Source organism: Ursus maritimus, unplaced genomic scaffold, assembly GCF_017311325.1.
Source record: "Ursus maritimus isolate PB19 unplaced genomic scaffold, ASM1731132v1 scaffold_2, whole genome shotgun sequence".
NCBI lineage: Eukaryota > Metazoa > Chordata > Mammalia > Carnivora > Ursidae > Ursus > Ursus maritimus.
Genome location: NW_024424452.1, coordinates 97,824,148 through 97,846,342, shown reverse-complemented (window position 1 = coordinate 97,846,342; position 22,195 = coordinate 97,824,148). Strand labels below are relative to the sequence as shown.

General features: G+C 35.0%; 1 protein-coding gene across 2 annotated transcripts in view; it reads left to right on the top strand.

Annotated features, from left to right (window-relative positions):
- DENND1B (DENN domain containing 1B) overlaps nt 1-22,195 on the top strand; it is a 243,457-nt gene that overhangs the window by 47,815 nt on the left and 173,447 nt on the right. For both annotated transcript variants that reach the window (XM_040636412.1, XM_040636411.1), the window contains exon 3: nt 15,474-15,517. In XM_040636412.1, the coding sequence (XP_040492346.1) occupies nt 15,474-15,517 (44 nt within the window). The remainder of the gene's footprint in view (nt 1-15,473; nt 15,518-22,195) is intronic.

Below are 22,195 nucleotides of genomic sequence, written 5' to 3'. Positions count from 1 at the left end.
CAGGAATCTACTATACTTAAGACTATATATCAAACAAGAAAAGCTTTGACCTGGTTTGCACTTCTGCTTATAATTATGTTTTTGCTATAATATGCAAATTATTTTAAATGTTATAAATACAGTGAAACTGCTTTTTGAGGATCAGTTAATTCTACCGAGGTTTCATGTTAATGCTATATTTCCTGAAAATCTATTTTAGTTCAAAGAGTTAAATATAAGTACTGTGAATATAAACATGTCTTCTTTTTATTTAGTTATATACTTACAGAAAGAATATATAAAATATAAAAGTCTCAAATGCTAGTCAAAATATGGTCTCTTGCCTGCTTTCCTCTTTAAGGGAATCATAATGAAAGCTATTGCTTTGGGAAATGATGAACATCTCAGCTGTCTAAAAGGTATTTGAGATTTTGTATGGAAGATTATCTTTCTGTAAGTGACCTATTAACTTCCCCACCCACCCCGTGTTCTTATAAAAACTTTTGTGTTGGCTTTAAATGATCGGTATCTGAAAAACGTCAAAACATTGATTCTCAGTTGTAAGTTCCTTGTCATAGATTAATCAGGGTTGAACATCTGTGGTACAGCATTTTTTTCCCTTTTTGTTGTTGATTTTTTTTTTTTTAACTCTCATGAAGGGCCCTTGGGACAGATGGCCCCTCACTGTTGATGGTTCGATTTACCATGATCACCCACAGCTTCAGAGGAGTGCGAAGAAAAGAAATTGCTTTCTTTGTCAAGGTGTTTTCAATTCAATTCTCACCCATTAGGCCTGTTTGGTTAAGTTTGGAATTACTCTATCAGGTGATTGATGAGGGTTTTCATTTTATTATAATAGGTCTTATTTAAAAGGAATGGAAGTAGCAAAATGATATATCTAACCTGCTATGGATTCTATTTTCTTAAGGTTCTTTGAAGCTCCATTTTCATTACCTTAGACAGAATTTGCTTATGTATGAGTAATTAGAGCTTCATTGTTTTCAGTTGTGATGCTAATTTTAGGACATTCTGGGACGAGACATTTGGAAAGGCTAGAATTATCAATTAAATTGCTTCTATGGTTTTAGTTTCAAAAGCACCAAAATAATTTTACAGTAGGAATTGTTTGATTATCCAGATAATTCTTCAGAATGAAGATAAACACAATGGGATCGTTATATTAGGTGTTTTTCTTTTTTTTTTTTTTCACCACAGCTTATACATTTTTAAGAGGGTGAACATACAAATTTCCAAAGTGGTACTTTTAATTTAAATATATACATTATGTAAGGCCACAAATAGAAGTATGATCTGTGCTATTTTTGAAACTGGTTATAAAATAAAACATCTTCAAATAATAATATCATTTCCTTAAGGTTTTTCTTTGTGTAAATGAAACTCAAATTAAGTGAAGAATGATTTTAGTTCTAGAATGAGATGGTATTGATTTGGATCTATTAGTGATTAATGTCCTTTCCTAAGTTTCTTCACGCACAAATTTCCAAGTATTGTTCAGGGGAAATCGTAGGATTTAGGCCATTATTTTCCAAAAAACTTAAATATTTAGTTTGCTGATAATGTCTTCCTGTAGATAGTAAGGAAATTTTCTAAACCTGTGAATATGCCTTAAACTGCTGTCCACTCAATGAACAATAAAATTAAAGATCAACAAAGTAGAAAAAAATTTGGCTTATAGTGTGCTTTTATCTGCAGCAGCATATTTTAGAAAGGATTTCATATTAGAAACAAGGATTTCTGGCTTCTAGTCTTGGCTTCAATAGTTACTAGCTTCAGATATGGGATACAATATAACTTCCTGACTGTGGAGTGGTAATAAAGAACCTTTAAGGTCTTCTTCCGTTCAGAAAACTCTGTGATTCTATTCATACACAATGAACCTTTCTTTGAAAACTCCAAAAGGGGGGAAAAAAACAAAACAGAGGCCTTAAATTAGTTTTTACATTCATAGATACTGGCATTCATCCTTTCTATTTTTCAAATTGGAACTAATTGCTTAAATTCCATGAAAGAAAGCATTGTAACAAAGCACAACAAAAAGTATTTTCTCACGGATATCTAGATAGTAAGGTACAGAAAGACATATATCTTATTTAGATATGGACTACCAGTGTTTATGTATATAGCATGGTGTATACATAGGGATAAAGGGAATAATAGACTGTGTATCGTCATATATGTACATAGCTATAGTTCCCCATCAGTGTTCCTTAAATCGTATAGTTTCAATGTCATAAAATACTCACTTTTGAAATAAAATGATTTCCATTGTTTTATAAAAGTAGAATTATATTAATAATAATTATCAGCACAGAAATTTTATTTTAAATAAAATGGTTTTTTAAAATTTAGTAACACTTTTCTTGCAAAAATTATCTCCTGCTTAACTGTCATGGTTGACATTTCTTCCTAGCCCTCTGAACATATACCTGTTCCCAAACAAAAAATATATATAATAAGGGAAATTCTGAATTATTCATTGCCATATTTTAAAGAGTATTTCCAGCCAACAAATATTAAATTTTTAAACATGTGATACATAATGCTAATTTTTGTAAGAGATACATGGTCTGTGCTATTAGTTTTCAAGGTGTAGTCCTTAGATCAATAGCATTAGTATCACTTGAGAACTTGTTAGAAATGCATTTTCTCAGACATACCTTTGACCTATTGACTTAGAAGTCTGGAAGTGGGACCCAGAGATCTATGTCTTAACAAGCTCTCTACACATTTGTGTTGCATGCTAAAGTTTGAGAACTACTGAAGTAGACCTTTTAGAAGTAGCTAAAATTCTGTATTATCATCTATATGTGAACTTAAAAATAATTTGTAAAAACACCTTACAATGTATGTTTTAGTAAGATTAATTATAATCTGAATTTGATATTTTTCAGCAGTGAATATGTTTTTACTTTCACTGTTGCTAATAGTCTTAAAATTTGCACAACCTATGATTACTGGGGTTTTTTTGCGGGGGGGTCAGAAGAGATGATTAGATATCGTGTTGGAAGTGACGTCTTTCCACCAGTGCTAAAATCTGTGTTTTGCTGGAGTGCAGGACAAGGAAAGATGGCAGGATATTGGTTTTCTGGATCTGTGGTTTCACCAAGGTCATGTGTGGCTCTAAATGAGGGAATGAGTTGCTTTTTAAAATACCTTTTTTGTGGTCAGACTAGATATAAAATTACAGTAATTAATGAGTTTGCAAACGATTTTGGTAGAGGTAGTGAAAATTAAAACTTTAGGGGTGTGGCATTAACACAAGACGGCCAAATCAGGGACCCCACCCTCCATTCTCCAACAAAGATTAACAATTAGACTGCTATCCACAAACAGAAACAGTTCTGGGAGAGCCACCTATGAAACTTTAGCACCACTCTGTAACAAAAATCTTGAGAATAACTACATTGAGGAAAGAACAGCGTTATTATGCCTGCATCATTTCATTCCCAAGCTGACATTGCTCAGGGCCAGGAGGGAACTCTCCATCTAGAAAGAGTTTCCTGTGCAGAGAAGGGATAGTGGGATGAGTTTCCCCACTTTTGGGGGTACCACATTAAGGTCCTGCTTCAGTTTCACCCCACTCAGAGACTAGCAAAGCTGAGATATATAGAGATGGCTAGGAACAAAGAAGAAAAGTGTGCTACCAGTATCAGTCACACAGTGAGAGCAACTGTGGTTCCCAGTTTATCTGCTCTGTGAATTTTATTGGTTTTTACCTCACAAATATTTGGGTTCCCTGACACCAGCTGCCAAAGTTCCTCTCTGCTTCCCCGCACCCCTCCCTTCCCCTGTTTGTGAGCCTAGGACTCATACTGGCAGCAGCCCAGACTTCTACAACTATATGATGCAGGACACCATCCCAGATGCCCCCATAGCTGACTCCCACAACTGTGCAAGCACTCAGAGTTAGCTCTTCCAGCTGTGTACTTTCATGGCACCAGTCTGACACCTATTACCAGCTTCCACTGCTACATGCTACATGCGTGCCTGGGGGAAGACTTTGTGGCCATGGGAGAGCATGTTGACAGCCAGGGCCCCCACAGATGCTTATGGGCTTGAATTATGTCACTGGCCTGCACCATTATGCTCAGCTGGAGCTAGCCCCTCCAGCTATGCTCCTGTATGCCTCTGGCTGGATCTCCATCACTAGCCTCCAGTGTCATGCACTCATGGTGAAACACGAGGAGCCATCAGTAGTGTTAGATAGTACATGCTGAGAGCACATCACTGGCACTGGCTACTATTGCTGCTTGTTCTGGCCCTTAGCCCCTGGACCTGGAGGTGCTGTTGAGGACCCTCACAGCCCTTGCACCCTCAGTGGATGCCCTGCAGTGCTTGTGAAGGACCATGTGGTTGGAGATGCTGTGGACTCCAGTGTCCTCGGCTGAATGAGCCATCACATATCCCCAGACCTGATGCCATTACACATCTTAAACTTGATCTTGAGTCACAGCATACTCCAGTATGTCCCAACCTGCAGGTGAAAATCTTCCCTTAAAGAAGTCAGTCTATAACATCTTAAAAAAACGACTGCTTCTTCTAATGTTTAGACACCTATACAAAGCTACAGGGATCATGAAGAATCATGGAAATATGACTCCATCAAAGGAATACAATGAGTCTCCAGTAACTAGCCCCAAAGAAATGGAAATCCAGGAATTTCCTGATAAAGAATTCAAAATAATTGATGATGCTTAAGCACTATAAGAGAATACAGATAAACAGTTTGAATACATCAAGAAAACAACACAAGAACAACTGTGAAGTGCAATAAATATAGAAACCTAAAAAAGAACCAAGCAAATTTCGGAGCTGAAGAATGCAGTAACCTAACTGAGGAACTCAATAGAGAGCTTCAGCTGCAGGCTAGACCAAGCATATGAAAGAATCTATGAGCTCGAAGACAGATATTATGAAATTAACCACTCAGAGGAGCAAAAAGAAAAAAGAAATGAAAAGGAATGATGAAAGCCTACAGGTCTTATAAGACACCATTAAGACAGGCAGTTTCTGTACGATTAGAGTCCCAGAAGGAGAAGTGAGGGAGAAAGGGGTAGAAAATGTATTTAAAGAAATACCAGCTAAGAATTTTCCAAACCTGAGATTAGATTTGGACATCCGGTTTATGAAGTTAGTAAGTCACCCCAAATTTCAATCAAAAGGGTGTTCTGCAAGACATAATACAATTGTCCATAATTAAAGACAAGGAGAGAATTTTAAAAGCAGTAAGAGAAAAATATTTCTCCCATGAAGCTATCAGCAGATTTCTCAACAGAGACCTTGCATGCCAGGAGAGACTGGAATGGTATATTCAAAATGCTAAAAGAAAGACTGTCAACCCACAATACCATACTCAGCAAAGTCATCCTTCAAAAATGAAGGTTGAAATTCTTTTCCAAACAAATAAAAGCTGAGGTAGTTCATCACCACTATACCTGCTGTACAAGAAATGTTGAAAGGACTTATTCAAGCTGAAATGGAAGAACAGGGACTATGAAAACATATGAAAGGAAATGACACAGTGGTAAAGGCAAGTATGTTGCCAACTGCAGAATGCTCTAATACTCTAATTGGTGGTATGTTAACCAGTCTCCTTTAGTATCAAGGTTGAAGGACAAAAGTATTACAAGTAGCTATAGCTACAATAATTCATTAATGGATGCACAATATAAAGAAGATGTAAAGTGTGACATCAGAAACATAAAATGTGTTTGTGTCAGGAGAATAGAACAGTAGAGTTTTTGTATGTGATTGTAAAATTTTTCAGGTAAGCCTCAGTAACCACAAAACAAAAATCTATAGTAGATACAAGATAAAGAGAGGGGAATATACCACTATGGAAAATCACAAAGAAAGATAGCAATAAAGGAAGAAAAGAACTACAGAACAACCAGAAAATAATTAACAAGATGACAATAGTATATCCTTACCTATAAATAATTTCTTTAAATGTAAGTGGACTAAATTGTTCAAGCAAAGGCATACAGTGACTGAAAAGATAAGAAAACAAGACCCAACTATACGCTGCCTACTAGAGACTAACTGCAGCTCAAAGTGAAGTGATGGAAAAAGTGAGCAGAGGTAGCTATTTGTATCAGACAAAATAGACTAAGTCAAAAGCTGTAACAAGACAGAATGAAGGTCATTACATGATAAAAGGGGTCAGTTTGTGAAGACTATACAATTTAAATATATATATATATATGCATCCTACATCAGAACACATAAAGATATCAAGGAAATACTAACAGATTTGAAGGGAGTAATAGATATCAATGTGATAATAGAGGACTTTAATACCCTGCTTTCAACAATGGATAAATCATCCAGGCAGAAAATCAATAAGGACATATTTTGGACTTGAACCATACTTTAGATCAAATGGTCTTAGCAGACATATACAGAATGTTCCATCCAACAGCAGCAGAATGCACATTCTTCTCAAGCATGCAGGAAAAATCTCTAGGATAGACTGTATATTCATTCACAAAGTAAGTCTCAGTTAATTTAAAAGGACTGCATTATACCAAGTATTTTTTGCAACCACAGTGGCATCAAACTAGAAATCAATAACAAGAGGAAAACTGGAAAATTTAAAAATATGTGGAAATTATTAACATACTGCTGAACAACGAATGGGTCAAATATTAAAAGGGAAATAAAAAAATATACTGAAGCAAACAAAAATGGAAACAGCATACCAAAAGTCACAGGATACAGTAAGAGCAGTACAAAGAGGAAGTTTATAGCAATAAATGCCTACATTAGGGAAAAGTAAGTATCTCAAACAACTTAGTTTTAATACCTCAAGAACTAGAAAAAGAACAAATGAAGCCCCAAATTAGCAGAAGAAAGGAGATAAAGAGCAGAAATAAATGAAATGGAGAATAGAAAAACAATAGAAAAGATCAGCAAAAGTAAGAGTCATTTTTTTGAAAAGATAAATAAAATTCACAAACCTTTAGGTGGATTTACCAAGAAAAAGACTTACTTCAATAAATAAAATTATAAATGAAAAAGGAGACATTACAACTGATACCGTAGAAATATAAAGGATTATTAAAGACTATCATGAACAACTATATGTCAGTAACTGAACAACCTAGAAGAAATGGATGCATTCAACCATTCAAATATATAGCCTATCATGTCTGAATCAAGAAGAAATAAAAAATATGAACAGACCAATAATAAGTAAGGAGATTTAATCAGTCATAAGAAGCCTCCCAACAAAGAAAAGCTTAAGACCAGATGGCTTTGTGAGTGAATTTACTAAACATTTAAGAAGGATTCATGCCAGTTCTTATTATACTCTTCCAAAAAATTGAAAAGGAGGGAACATTATCAAACTCATTTTATAAGGTCAGTATTACTCTGATAACAAAAGCCAGAAAAGGATACTAAAAGAAAACTATAGGCCAATATTCCTGATGAATGTAGTTGCAAACATTTTCAACAAAATGCTAGCAAACCAAAGTCAGTGGCACATTAAAAGGATCATACATGAGGGAGCTTTCCTCTACTTGCTAGATGGGATGCTGCCTGATTCATGAATCACTTAATAAAGCCAATTGGATCTTGAAATTTAAAAAAAGGTTAAAAAACCATGATCAAGCGAGATTTATTCTGGGATTCAAAGATGGTTCAACATGTGAAAATCCATAAATGTGATACATCACATTAGTAGAATGGAAGATAAAAATCATATCATCTCAATAGATCAGAAAAAGCATTTGATAAAACTCGATGTCTTTCATGATTAAAATTCTCAACAAGTTAGAGACAGAAAGAACATACCTCAGCATAATAAAGTACACTTGTGACAGTCCTACAGCTAGCATCATACTCACCTCTGTGAAGGGTGGAAGCTTTCCCTCTGACATAAGGAACAAGACAAAGAAGTTCACTCTCACCACTCTTATTTAACATAGTACTGGAAGTCCTAGCCAGAGCAGTTAGGCAAGAAAAAGAAATAAAAGGCATCCAAATAGGAAAGAAAGAAGCAAAATTGTTTGCTGATGACATGATCTTGGTATAGAAAACCCTAAAGTCTCCACTACAAAATTTTTAGAATAAATAAATTCAGTAACATTTCAAGATGCAAAATCAGCATACAAAAATCAGTTGCCTTCCTATACACACAATTAGCTGTCTGAAAAAGAAATAACACAGTCCCATTTATAATAGCATCAAAAACAACAAAATGCTTAGGAATGAATTTAATCAAGGAAGTGAAAGATGTCTACATTGAAAACTATGAAGCATTGTGGTGCCTGGATCACTCAGTGGGTTAAGTGTCTTACTCTTGATTTCGGCTCAGGTCATGATCTCATGGTCGTGAGATTGAGCCCTGGGTTGGGCTCCATGTTCTGCAGGGAGTCTACTTGGGATTCTCTCTCTCTTTCTCCCTCTGCCCCTCCTCCTGCACTCTCTCTCTTTGTCTCTCTAAAATAAATCTTTAAAAAAAACCTATAAGACATTGATGAAAGAAATTGAAGAAGACAGAAATAAATGGAAAGATATCCCATGATTGTGGATTGGAAGAATTAATATTGTTAACATTTTGTTCACATTACCCAAAGCCATCTATAGATTCAATATAATATTTATCAAAATTCAATGGAATTTTTTTTCACAGAAATATAAGAACAATCCTGAAATCTATAAGCAACTGCAAAAGACCCAAATAGCCAAAGAGCAAATGCTGGCAAAGTTGTGAAGAAAAGGGAACTCTGGTTCACTGTTGGTGGGAATGCAAATTAATATAGCCACGAAGGAAAACAGTATGGAAGTTTCTCAAAAAATTAAAAGTAGCATTGCCATATGATCCAGCAATCCCAGTTCTGGTTATATATCTGAAGAAGATGAAATCATTATCTTGAAGAGAGAGCTGCACTCCCATACTCATTGCAGCATTCATTATTCACAATAGTCAAGATATGGAGACAACCTAAATGTCTATCAGTGGATGAATGGTTAAAGAAAATGTGGGGGCGTGTGTGTGTGTGTGTGTGTGTGTGTGTGTGTGTGTGTCTAATGAAATGTTATGTATATATATACATATATATATAATGAAATATTATTCAGCCCTAAATAAAAAGAAGAAAATTTTACCATTTACAGTAATAAGGATTGGTCTTGAGGATATCAGGCTAAGTGAAATAAGTCAGAGAAAGACAAATACTGTATAATCTCACTCATCTATGGAATCTAAACACATGAAACTCAGAGAAAGAGAGTGGAATGGTGGTTACCAGGAGCTGAGGAAGAGTTGTTGGGAGATGTTGGTCAAAGGGTACAAACTTTCAGTTATAACATGAGTAAGTTCCAAGGATCTAATGTGCAGCTTAGTGACTATAGTTAACAATACTGTATTGTCTTCTTGAAAGTTGCTATTAGAGTAGTGCTTTAATGTTTCACCATAACCACAACAAAAACAAGAAATTAGTAATTATGCAAGGATGTGTGTCATCTTAACTAACCTTCTGAGCATTTCTCATATATGCTTATTGAATCAAGTTACACACCTTAAACTTACACAGTTGTTATATTTCAATTATCAATAAAGCTGGAAAAATTAATTTTAAATGTAGTTACCTAATTCCATGCTTTTCAGTATTTTTCACATAATAGCTATATGTAGAAAATGATATTTGTATGGTAAGCTTGGGAGGGAAGGGGTGGGTGATAGGGAGGAGAGGAGAGAAATTGATTTTACCTTTTTCAATACCTGCATCTGATCAGAGACAGAAAGCATTTTTATTCATTAGTGTAAGACCAGAACTTTAGCCACCTAATTTTGTAATTACAAATGCTGCATGTGTTGATTTTACCATATTTTTCAGTCCTATAGTCTTTAGATATATGCAGATTTTCTACTGAAAATATACTGTTTTAAAATGCATTAGCATGATTTGGTATTACATTTAGTAGTAATGGACTTTACAGGAAAAAAAATACCTCACTTTCCTTTTTATTAGCTTTAAATCAACAATTCCTATCTATAACAACTCTTCTGTTTAAATGTTCTTTTCCATCATACATGACTGACAAAAACCTCAACCCTGACTGAGTCTTCGAATTATCTCTTCCACCTCAGCTGTTGAATGATGATGGGGAAATACCATGAATGGTTGCCATTAAACACTAGGTTGGATACTTACCAAATGGAGAACTCAGCAGTGACTGAACAGTTGGTCACACTTCCTCCTTCAGCCTCCAGCAGCTTCTCTCTTAAGTAGAGACCCTTCCTTCTACTTCACAGATTAGCACTTTTTACACAAAACTTTTGCCTTTGCACCACCAATTCTAATGTCTCCTTGGATTCAGATCTTCTCTTTTTCCTGTAACAATGGAAAATGTTCTCCAGCTTCCTTCCAAGGCTCATCTTACTGTCTTAATCAGGATCCCATTCTTCCTGCCTTCTCAGAGATATCTTTTTTTCTTCGGCTCTCTGCTGGCTCATTAATTCCTATTATCATTTAAACCTGTTCAAGTCTGCACCATAGTAAAAGAAAACAAATCTATCTAGCTTCATCTCTCTCCGCCTACCTGTACTTTCTTCTTCCTTGTACAGTCTTTGTTAAAAATGTCTCCATACGGGGCGCCTGGGTGGCACAGCGGTTAAGCGTCTGCCTTCGGCTCAGGGCGTGATCCCGGCGATCTGGGATCGAGCCCCACATCAGGCTCTTCTGCTATGAGCCTGCTTCTTCCTCTCCCACTCTCCCCCTGCTTGTGTTCCCTCTCTTGCTGGCTGTCTCTATCTCTGTCAAATAAATAAACTCTTAAAAAAAAAAATTTAAATAAAAATGTCTCCATACACTCTGGCTGCACTTCCTCATTCATTCTCACCGCATGATCCTAAGTCGGCCTTCTGCTTCCCATGCTTTCATTGAAGCTCATTTTATTGTGGCTTTATGCTTTACTTATAGTTGCCATTTTTTAGTAATCACTTTGCTTAATGTTTTGCCACATTTGAGAATTTTTTGGATATACCCTCTTCCCTTGACTTTCATTACTACCCATACTCTAACATATTCTCTATACATTTCTAGTTGTTTTTTTCATTTGGTTTATATCATCATCTGCTTTAATTGCTTTCTTTGATACCCAGGACACATTTTAAATTCTAGTCTGTCCCCTACCTCTCCAGCTTCATCCCTTGACATTCTCTCCCTTCTATTCTACATTTGGGATATATTGCTTTTTTTTTTTTTTTTCCAGTTTCTAGATTGTATTGTGCTTTCTATTAACTTCCAAGACATCATACATATTGTTTTTCCAGTCTGGAATGTTCTCCCTTGCCTCTGTTAGAACCCAGATAATCCTTTGCTTGCCTAACTGACGTGTTAGTTTGCGTGTACTTTCCTTCCTAAATAGTTAGTGACTTTAAATTAGATGAGACTTCCATATGTTGTGTAGTATCCTGTCCATTTAATGTAACAGTCATTAAATTGTATTGCATTATATGTTTTAGATGCTTTCTTTTCTGTAAGTTGTAGAGACCTTGTTTTGTTTAGTTTACCATTATATCTCCATAGGCAGAAGAATAAAATTACACATTTTCCTTAATGAGTCTTGCTCATTTACATTAAAGAGACATCACCATTCCTTTATTTGGAACATTTTTTGAAATTATTAAGCCAGTGAATTTTTAAGTTGAGCCCAAGTATTTCTACAGGATACCCTGTTTAAAACTATAGTTTGCACAAAAAAATAGAGAGCTCTTTCCCCATGTGTGCTATAGGGCTTTGGAGTGCAGGGACTTTTCCTATTTTTTTAGCACTGCATAGAGTTTTGAATGGAATAAATTGAACCTAAATGGGACAGAGAAATGTATTGATTCTGGAAATTATTTAAAATAGCTGCTCTTGGGGAGCCTGGGAGGCTCAGTCGGTTAAGTGTCCAACTCTTAATTTTGGCTCAGATCGTGATCTTGGGGTCCTGGAATTGAGCCCCGCTCCGCTCTCAGCAGGAAGTCTGCTTGTCCCTCTCCCTCTGCTCCTCCCCCCATGTGCGCATGCTCTCTTTCTCTCAAATAAAATAAAATAGCTGCTTTTTAGATCTCAACTAAGAAAGTTCTAGTCTCTCAAATTGACTAGCCTTATAACTAATTCAAACTCCTTGTTTTGGCCTTGGTTTTCTCATTCATAAAATTCTGATTCTGCACGGTAGGTAAATCAAACACTGAAAGTTATAATCCATCATATTACTTACTAATATATATTCTACTTTTCAAAAGTATATAGTCTCTGAACTGTGATTTTACAAATGCATAATTTTAAAGATTCATCTGTGAATTCCACAGAATTCAGTAAATATTATTCATTTATGCAAATTGAAGAGTTTGCCTTCCATTTTTTAATAATGTAGTTGAATCACACTAGTATTTTAAGTTATTTTAATTATTGTGTTCATTGAAGGGCCGGAAAATGTGAAAGACTTGATTGCAAAGGGGGAAAAAATTGCTGAATATATCTCATTTTACATTTTATTTTATTTTATTTTTTAAAAGATTTTATTTATTTATTCGACAGAGATAGAGACAGCCAGTGAGAGAGGGAACACAAGCAGGGGGAGTGGGAGAGGAAGAAGCAGGCTCATAGAGGAGGAGCCTGAGGTGAGGCTCGATCCCATAACGCCGGGATCACGCCCTGAGCTGAAGGCAGATGCTTAACCGCTGTGTCACCCAGGCGCCCCTCATTTTACATTTTAAAAAAGCCTTAGTCATGAATTTGGAGTCTTATGATGGTGATGGACAAATAATATTTTAAATATTCTTATTCCAAATTTACTGACTTAATAAAAATTTTTATATTTTCCTTTCTATATAACATCTCTTACTAAAATAAGAGATTAACTACATTTATGTACAAGTCATGTATTCTTCCTTTCATATTTATTTGGTTTCTAGATTTTTGGTGGCAAAGATTGTTTTAAAATTAAGATATGGAGTCTCGCTTGAGTCACTAATAGATATTGGTAGGAAGAGAAGCACAGTGTACATCGGGCCTCACCAGTGGCAGTGATTTCTGCCAGCAGTTTTCATCCTTTCATCCATAAAATAAGCAGAAAATTGACCAGCGTTGCTAGATCAGATCTGATATCTAGAAAGTAATCCTCAGGGAATAGAAAATTCAGTCTTTGTGCATACATTTGAGAATCAGGTTATTATTTCTTTTTCAGAGCCAATTTTTTCTTCCTTTGCAGTATTTGTGAAAAGTTTCTACAGAGATGTGTCAGATATGGTGTAAATCTAACAACACAGGCAGTAACTAAGTTAATCCATTTCAAACTATGGATTCACATTAAAATAAATTTTTGAGTGCTGAAGTGGAAATTTCATTTAATGAAAAGAAATAGGATATATTTCACTAAATAATTAAACCAGTAGATGCTATTTTTATGAGTTCTGTCTGTGAAAGAATAGGCGATACAGAAAAAAACAGTGTAATAGAGGATGAGAAAAAGTGAGTTAACAAAACATACTTGGGTAAATGCTGTGAACAATAGGGGCAAACCAGTATCTGTACAAGCTAAATGTTCTGGTTTTAAGACGTAAGTGTAAGAAATTTGTCACAAACGGTTTCTTAAACGACAGCTATAAAATTGAGGTTGTTCAAAAGGGATGTTTTGAATATTCACATTGAAACTCTTTAACTCCATTATTTATAAGAGAACTATTCTGCATTTCTGTATAACTGATTTGCTTATGTGGCCATTAGTATACTAAATTTATCAAAATAACAATATCTCATGAATATCATATAACTTTTGTTTTATGTGATTCAAATCTTAATAACTATCATTTTGGTAAAACTGACTCACACATACATATTTCCAACATAAAACACACTCATAACTCACACATACATATTTTCCAACATAATCTTCCATGTCTTGAGTATTTTTGGGTGACCTATAATGCATGTCATTCATTTTAGAAATGTATACTTTGTTTTACCTGAAGAGATAATCATTTAATATTATCTTTGTGAATTTGTAATGCATTATTTTTATATAAGCTGTTTTAAATGATTACTTATTTATATTGACTTATATAGAAACCTTCTATTCCTTACTAAGTAAAAAGATTAATTATAGAAAGTATGCTTTCTTTTCTTTTTAATTTAAAATAATTGAAAAAAATTCTTTTGAACTTAATAAGTAATACAGCAAGAGGAGATAGCTCATACTAAAAATGTTGCTAGGTAATTATTGAGTTTTGGAATTAAAAAAAATTATACATTCTTTGACTGTATTTTTTATAAAAGCAACATGGGATAGTGGAAATAATGGAATAGAACTTACTTGGGAACATAAATTGATGTCTTTGGTCTACCCTTTTTACTTGGAGTGGAATTCAAATCCTGTTATATCAGTGGTACTTGTTACTTATACTATCTTGAGCTTTCAAAGGCTTTTTCAGAAGTAATATCCGTTGTACACTATCCTTTTAAGGCACATCTACAGATACACAGAAGTTTGTTTTTGACACAATTAAACAATGAGCACACAACTAAAATATTTATTAGTGCTAATTAAAAGGACTTATTATTATTTTTTAAGATTTTATTTATTTATTTGACAGAGAGAGACAGCCAGCGAGAGAGGGAACACAAGCAGGGGGAGCAGGAGAGGAAGAAGCAAGCTCCTAGTGGAGAAGCCCGATATGGGGCTCGATCCCAGAACTCCGGGATCACGCCCTGAGCTGAAGGCAGACGCTTAATGACTGCGCCACCCAGGCGCCCCAAGGACTTATTTTTAATATACTAAGTAGAAAAGAAATATTGTGAGAAATGATGAAAATGAAAAGCCAGTGGGAATAGTTATAAAACAACATTGGTTTTTATATATAACTAGATATATTAGAAAAATTTAAAAATGCCCTGCAAATATCAATTGTATTTTAAGTAGGTTTGATGCCTTATAACTACTAACTTATATCTGTTATTTTATAAAATTCTTCATAGAGTCGCAAATATGGGATTTCAAAAGTGAATTTTGAAATAAAGCAAGCATTATTACAGTGTTCATAAATCTTAGGATTTTAAGTGGAAATTTAAGATGATATATTTTGGTCTAATTTTTAAGAACTATAATATATTTGATTACATATTTACCACATTTATATTTTTCTTTTCAAATTAAAACCAATATGTTAAGTGTAGTTAAATCTGAAAATTCACATTTCAGAATCTTAAAATGTAAAGTATATAAATAAAAAAGTGAGTTGTGAAAAGGAATGAGCTTTAATAATCTGACCAAGTTATTAATTTTATTTGTTCCTGTTCCCAAGGCCATTAAAATGCTTAAAAGATCAAGATACTGTATTTTTAACCTCGTCAACTGTAAATGTTTAAAGAGAAATTTAAAAATTATTTAAAAAGTAGCCCTGACAATGTTTTAACAAGAATGTTGGTGTAAATGTGCTCTTTTGCCTCTGTTTAATGCCGTGTGTCAATTATTTACAGATCCGGTGGTATTGTGGAAATTCCCAGAGGACTTTGGCGACCAGGTTGGAACCACGTAATTTTTAAAAAACATTTATAATTGGACTACTATGACTATTGCTACTGTTACTGCAGCAACTACTACCACACATGAATTGCTATAAGTATTTTCTCTTGACCAATTGTGAGGAAAAAATCATGTGTGCAGAACGTATATGGAAAATCTTTTAAAGTTACCAAGTAAATGGGTGATGAGAAAGCCCTTATATTAAAACTAATAAGAACTGAGTATTTATAGTTTCAATGTATTTTTACGCTCTTTATCTATCTATGGAACATATTTGGAAACATTAAAAAATTTTTCCCATCAAAAAAACTTGACAATACCATACTTTGTCGAATACCCTCCTATTATTTCTGTCTACTTGAAGTAGTAACTGCTGTAAATAAGTGATTAGTTCTCTCCTTTTGCAGTGATGTCTGAATCGTTTACATATATGTTGAATCAATGGTATTTTCTTATTTGTATATAATTCTTGTCTATAGCTTTACTTTCTTAAAAGAAAATGAGACTTCAGAATGAGTTTATTCCATTTGTATTTTAAATTATAGTCTTCTATAGTTTCTTAAGTATTTAGCATGACCAAAATTATGAATTATTTTGACATGATATATGTAAATAGAAAAATCTGTAGAATTTTATATTATAGATTTAGCATTTTGAAATGGATTATATAATACATGGTTAAAATACAGATTTCAAATTTTTATGGATATCTGATGAACATATTCTTTTTTTTTCTTTGCCTGCAAAGCAGTGGTATAAAACAGTCTTGTCACTGTTAAAATTAAAAAATTTACTAGTATAAGCTTAACTATAAGTTAAATTCACAGATATGATTCTTACAATTGTCATAATTTATAAAATTGAAAGCTGACTAACGTATTTGTTTAAAGCAGTTCATTCAGAAATAAGTATACAGACAAGTGATTTTGATATGTAGAAAGATAACTTTCTACATGTGAAAATCTGTATGTAAGACTAGGAAGTTACACTGAAAAAAAATCAGTAAATGGGCATGTTAAATATTAATTCAATCTAATGCAATCCTTGACTATTTTTCACATAAAAAGACGGGTGTGCACTCTTAATTTGTTTTTAGCTCTTTAGAGAAAGAATAGATTTATAAATATCTTAGGTATGCAAAAGAAGTCCCTACAGTGAAGACATGATTTGGATATATGATGTATAATTGGGTTTGTTTTCAAGTAATGTGTGGTTAGATTAGAGCCTTACTGACTCATTTTAGCATTTTGGGATACTCTTCTGGTATTCTTGAGTCTTTCTTGTCCGCTGACCCAAGAACAAACCTCACGTCCAGGTCATGTTTTCTTTTGTTTTTTGTTTTTTACCTCTTAAACTGCCCCTGAGAATTCCTAGGAAATCTGAAAGCCCCTCACTTTGGGTTCACGTAAGGGCGATCATGTACTTGTTAAGTTCAGCTACAGTAAATTTTTCGGCGAGACCAACTATCGCTGTGCCTCTCTGTGACTGAGAAGCTGGTGATGGGAATTTTTTAGTTGGGGCTGAAATGTTGTTTTGTTTCCCAAATTTGTGAGGCCAGTGGAACATTAATAAGCCTTTACGTACCTAGTAAAACGCAAAAGCAGTTAAGTGGGTAACGATGATGCATGTGCAGAATTCCAGCTCATAGCAATTCTTACACATTTTTTTGAAGGTTAGGATTGAAAGGAGATTTAGATACCATTTTATCTAAACCCTTCACATTATATCTGAAGAAACCAAACTTTATATGGGACTCTAGCCAAGGACTTTGAAGAATGATTTTGCTGTATGCTTTTTGGTGAATATTCTGAATAGTACAGATGATTCAAGTACTCTACGTATATTTCTCATCTTTCTTACCACTTATTGTTGTATACTGTCTGCTTCTTGCTAAACAGCCTTTTCACTGGATCTGAGACTTGCTTCAGTAATAATAATTATTAAAAAGCTCTTTATTTACATCTTACCATGTACTGGGCAGTATACTATGTGCTTTATGTGCATAATTCATTTTATCTTCACACCCACCCAGTAGTACTAGGGGATAGTATCATCCCCCAAACTTGCCTGAGATCACACTGCTTATCAGAGGCAGAGCTGAGATTTGAAGGCAAGTTTGTCTAACTCAAAAAACATGTGCTATTAGCAATGAAGCTATATTCTTTCTGCTTGGGATGCTGATCCAGATCCTACTCACTTATTTTATTTTAGCTCTTGTAAAAACAGTTTATCCTAACAGTTCTTGTCCCCTCATTATCTTTATAATTTGTAATCATTGTGTTATTTAATCCAAAGAAATACTATCTATTCATTACCCTTTGGTTCTACTACATGGAGTTGTTGGTTCACCAGAGTTGTTTTATTATAGGCTCCTCAAGTATGTCTTCCTTCTTTAGTTGGTAGAACCAGTGGGACAGTACAAAGTCACATTTCAGGGGCTGTAATTCGATTTGGGGGGGGTGTACAGTGGAGAATCTTGTATAGGGAAGTAGGAAATGAAACTGTAAATATAAATGGAGCTGGGTTTTGATAACATTAAAGGCCTTGCTAAAGAGTTGGTCCTTCAGATGAACTTGAGGAGAGTGTGGTACAGCAAAATAAGTATGTTAAGACGATTACTCGGGAAGAGATTTCCATATGGATTGGTTGTGGGAGAAACCGGAAACACAGAAATTAGTTGGCTGTTGTAGTAGTTCTGCTGAGGGCATCAGAAGGATCTGAAAGGGTTGGTTACATTAGGAGTGAAAACGAGGATGAGTGTAAGGGGGAAGGAGGAAAGAGGTTGCATGCAGGGGTGCTCTGCGAGACATGGGGTAGAGAGGAATAGTGACAAGAGGATGAATATGATTTTTGTCACTCCAAGAAATGTCGAATTATCTTTGTTTAAGTGATGGATGGGACTTCGGGGATTGGAGAAGAATGGAGAACTGTTTACAGCCTGAGGAAATACAAAGCTGTGAGCAAATTTGAGGATTGCTAAATAGACTGAGTTGATGTCAGATTTATGTTTTGCAAGTACGTTGAGGGTTCTGGCTGAGAAGATAAATGAAGACCAAGTCTTCCCATCCATGCCGCTGATACTCGCAGTATCCCTTCATACATTGTGAGAGGTTCACAGCTTCTGTATAAAAAGAGTAATTTTGTTTCTTTTTGCTGCTATCAAGGTAATCTCTCCATTGCCCTTAGTTCTCTGTTGTTCACTTTTATACTTAACGGCCTGAGGCTGTTTTTCAGAATGCTTATTCCCCCACCCCTTGTCATTTTCATGGTTCATGTTTCTATAGCTTTGCTGCTTGCATATAGCATGCCCTCTTTGGGCCATGGTAGTCTGTGTTTCTTGAGTGAGAGGAGTCAATCTTTGTGAGAAAAATACACTTTTAGAGAGGGGTCAGAAATAAAATCTTATAAATCCTGGAATCAAACAGATATGTGTTTGAATACTGGCTCTGTATTTACAGATTGTGTGAAGTGTTGCTTTGGTTAGGGACTTAATCTCTCTTAGTTACTCATTTGCAAAATGGGACTGATTTTACTGATCGGACAGAATTATGATAAGAGTGAAATGATGTGAAGTCAGTAAAGCACTCAGCACCATGCCAGGCATGTGGAAAACACTCCATAAGTGTGAACTTATGATGAGGCATAGATAAAACTGCTTTATGTAGAGTATCATTTTTATAGGTGAATAACAAGTTTGAGAATTTTACTGCTTATAGACCTTCAGGAAGATTTATAATTTAATAGCATAAGAGGTACTAATATGTAAAAATTCTTCTCTAATATGTGCTTTCTGACTTTCTGAAATTTCTTTGCCATTATTTGATGACTACAGTGGATATCTGCTGTTTAACTGGTGAAACTGTTAACTTTTTAGTTAGTTATATTTATGAAAATCTTAAACTGTGTTTAAGATTTCTTTTTATCAGCATGGCTATCAGAAGAAGTCATAGGTCCTTGGAGCCATGATCTTTTAGTAATGGCCAAGACATCAGAAATCATTAAGACCATTTGGATAAGAAAGAAGATTATGGAGAGCTGACCCCAGGTCATACATCCCATTTACCTTCAGTCTTGCAGTACTTTTCCTGTTTTCACACAAACTGCAGTCCTTTCATGCTTCTGGGCCATTTCATATGCCTTGGATGCCCTTTTCCCATTTCTCTGATATACTTTCTCCATAATGCAAACAAAATGTTTTATCTGCTGTGGTATTTTGAGGCATTCCTCTTTTTGTGATCCAGACTCATTTTTGTATTAATGTGCCTGCCATGTTATCTAAGTAACCTGAAGTAGTTGTTCTTGTGTGTTTTATTTCGGTGAATGCTCCCACTTAAGCTTCTTTCCCAAGCCAAGGACTCTATGTATTTATTTTTTCTTCTCTTTCCTTCACTCAACTGCTATTCCCAATCTGTCCTCAAATCCTATTGCTTGTGCCTCTTTTACGTCTTGTCCAAGCTCTCCACTTCTCTTTATATCTAGGTTCCTTTCCTTAATTCATATCTTCCTAACTCTTCTGTTTTTGTGCCTATTTAATTTATCTTCCACAAGTGTTGCTAGAATGATCTAAAAGACAATGGCATGATCTCTCTAAAAAACAAATACTGCTTCTCCTATCACTGCTGTCATTGGTTCCTTACAATGTGCTAGGCACTTTCTAGGTACTTCGCCTGTGTTTAGCTCACTGAATCCTAATAATGCCTCTACAAAGTGAAGGGACTACTATAGTTCCCATTTTACAGATGAAGAAACAGAGCTACAAAAGTATTTAATTTACATGGCAAAAGTCACAAAATTAGTAAGTAGTAGAGCCATTATTCCAAGGCAGATCTGGAATCTCCAGATCTGGTAGTCCTGCAGACTCATTTAAACTCACTACTCTCCATTGATATCTTCAAGATAAGGTTCAGCTTCTCAACGTGATCAAGTTCCTTGTTTCAAGTCTTTTGTTTACATCCTTTGCCTCCTATTTCTCTGTGTCGCTTTCCTTTCTCCATTTAAGAAATGGTCTGTATTTTATAGTGAACAGTATTTTCTCTTCTGCACCATTTATTTATATTCTATGTGTCTTTCTGTCTGAAATGCTAATCTCCTACGTACAGTCCCCTTTGCCTGTCTTTCTAATCTTGGCTTAGAGGTCATTTCCTCCAAGAAGCCTTTTCTTTATGTCACAGGTCTGTATTGAATTTACGTCCTGGGAGTTCCCTCAGCATTTTATGCTTCCCATATTATGCCACTTATTAGATCTGTCATTTTCTTTACTTTCTATTTACCCCATTAGACTAAATGTCTCTGAGACTAGTATTAAAGAATAATTTTTAGGGGGCGCCTGGGTGGCACAGCGGTTGAGCGTCTGTCTTCAGCTCAGGGCATGATCCCGGTGTTCTGGGATCAAGCCCCACATCAGGCTCTTCCGCTATGAGCCTGCTTCTTCCTCTCCCACTCCCCCTGCCTGTGTTCCCTCTCTCGCTGGCTGTCTCTATCTCTGTCGAATAAATAAATAAAAAATGTTAAAAAAACAAAAACAGGGGCGCCTGGGTGGCACAGTGGTTAAGCGTCTGCCTTCAGCTCAGGGCGTGATCCCGGCGTTCTGGGATCGAGCCCCACATCAGGCTCCTCTGCTATGAGCCTGCTTCTTCCTCTCCCACTCCCCCTGCTTGTGTTCCCTCTCTCGCTGGCTGTCTCTGTCTCTGTCAAATAAATAAATAAAATCTTTAAAATAAACAAACAAAAAAACAAAAACAAAAATAAAGAATAATTTTTAAAAGAAGATATAATCATGATTCTAATGCAAATGTAATATTTCATTTTTAAGTTTTTTAAAACTTGTTGAGGGTGTGAGTAAAATGTCGCATCCTATTCAAAGGAGAGCTCAAAGTAGCAGAATTATATAGATTATATAGAATTATATAGATAAATTATATATATATATATAGATATATTTATATAGATAAATTATATATAGGAATGCTGTAATAAATTTACAAATAGATGTAGAAGTGGCTTTATCCACAAGGGGAGGGGTGAGGGAGGAAGGCAGTCAGTTTTCTGTCTATGAGACATGTCTGTGGACAAATACTGTTTGCATTGCTACCATTTACAGAGCTGTAAATAGCTTCAAGACAACGAAAGTCACAGAGCCCCTAGAAGGGTGTGTTAGGCAATGGCTTATTTCCCAGTGAAAACAACCAGTAATCTTTTGGTTCAGTTCAATCTTTTACAGATTTTTCCTATAGTCTTCTTCTTCCTCTTACAAGCATAATAATTTCAAAGAAATATTATTCTAGAAAATAAATCACATCCCTAAAGATTTGGCCTATTTCCATGGGTGAAGCAAGAGTTAATTTAGGCTCCATGAATTTACTTTACACACCTAGAACCATGCAGTGTAAAACAATTGCTATGTCTGCAAAATTAACTTTTTTCCTAGAAAGTTTTCATAAGGAATTTCAGATTAGTTTTTTAGAAGCCTCTCTTATTTACTATTCCAAAGCTAAGAAACTAGGTCCAAGCAAATGTCTTTCCCAGATTTTACATATACTGCCTATAACTTTGGTAAATTCTTTTCTTCTCAAGATTCACAAAATTTGCTAAGGTTCCTGATCTATGAGGAAGGGACCCTCTTTAACACCTTTAAGTTTGGACCCGGACAGCCAGGCATCAGGCCACTTTTTCTGGG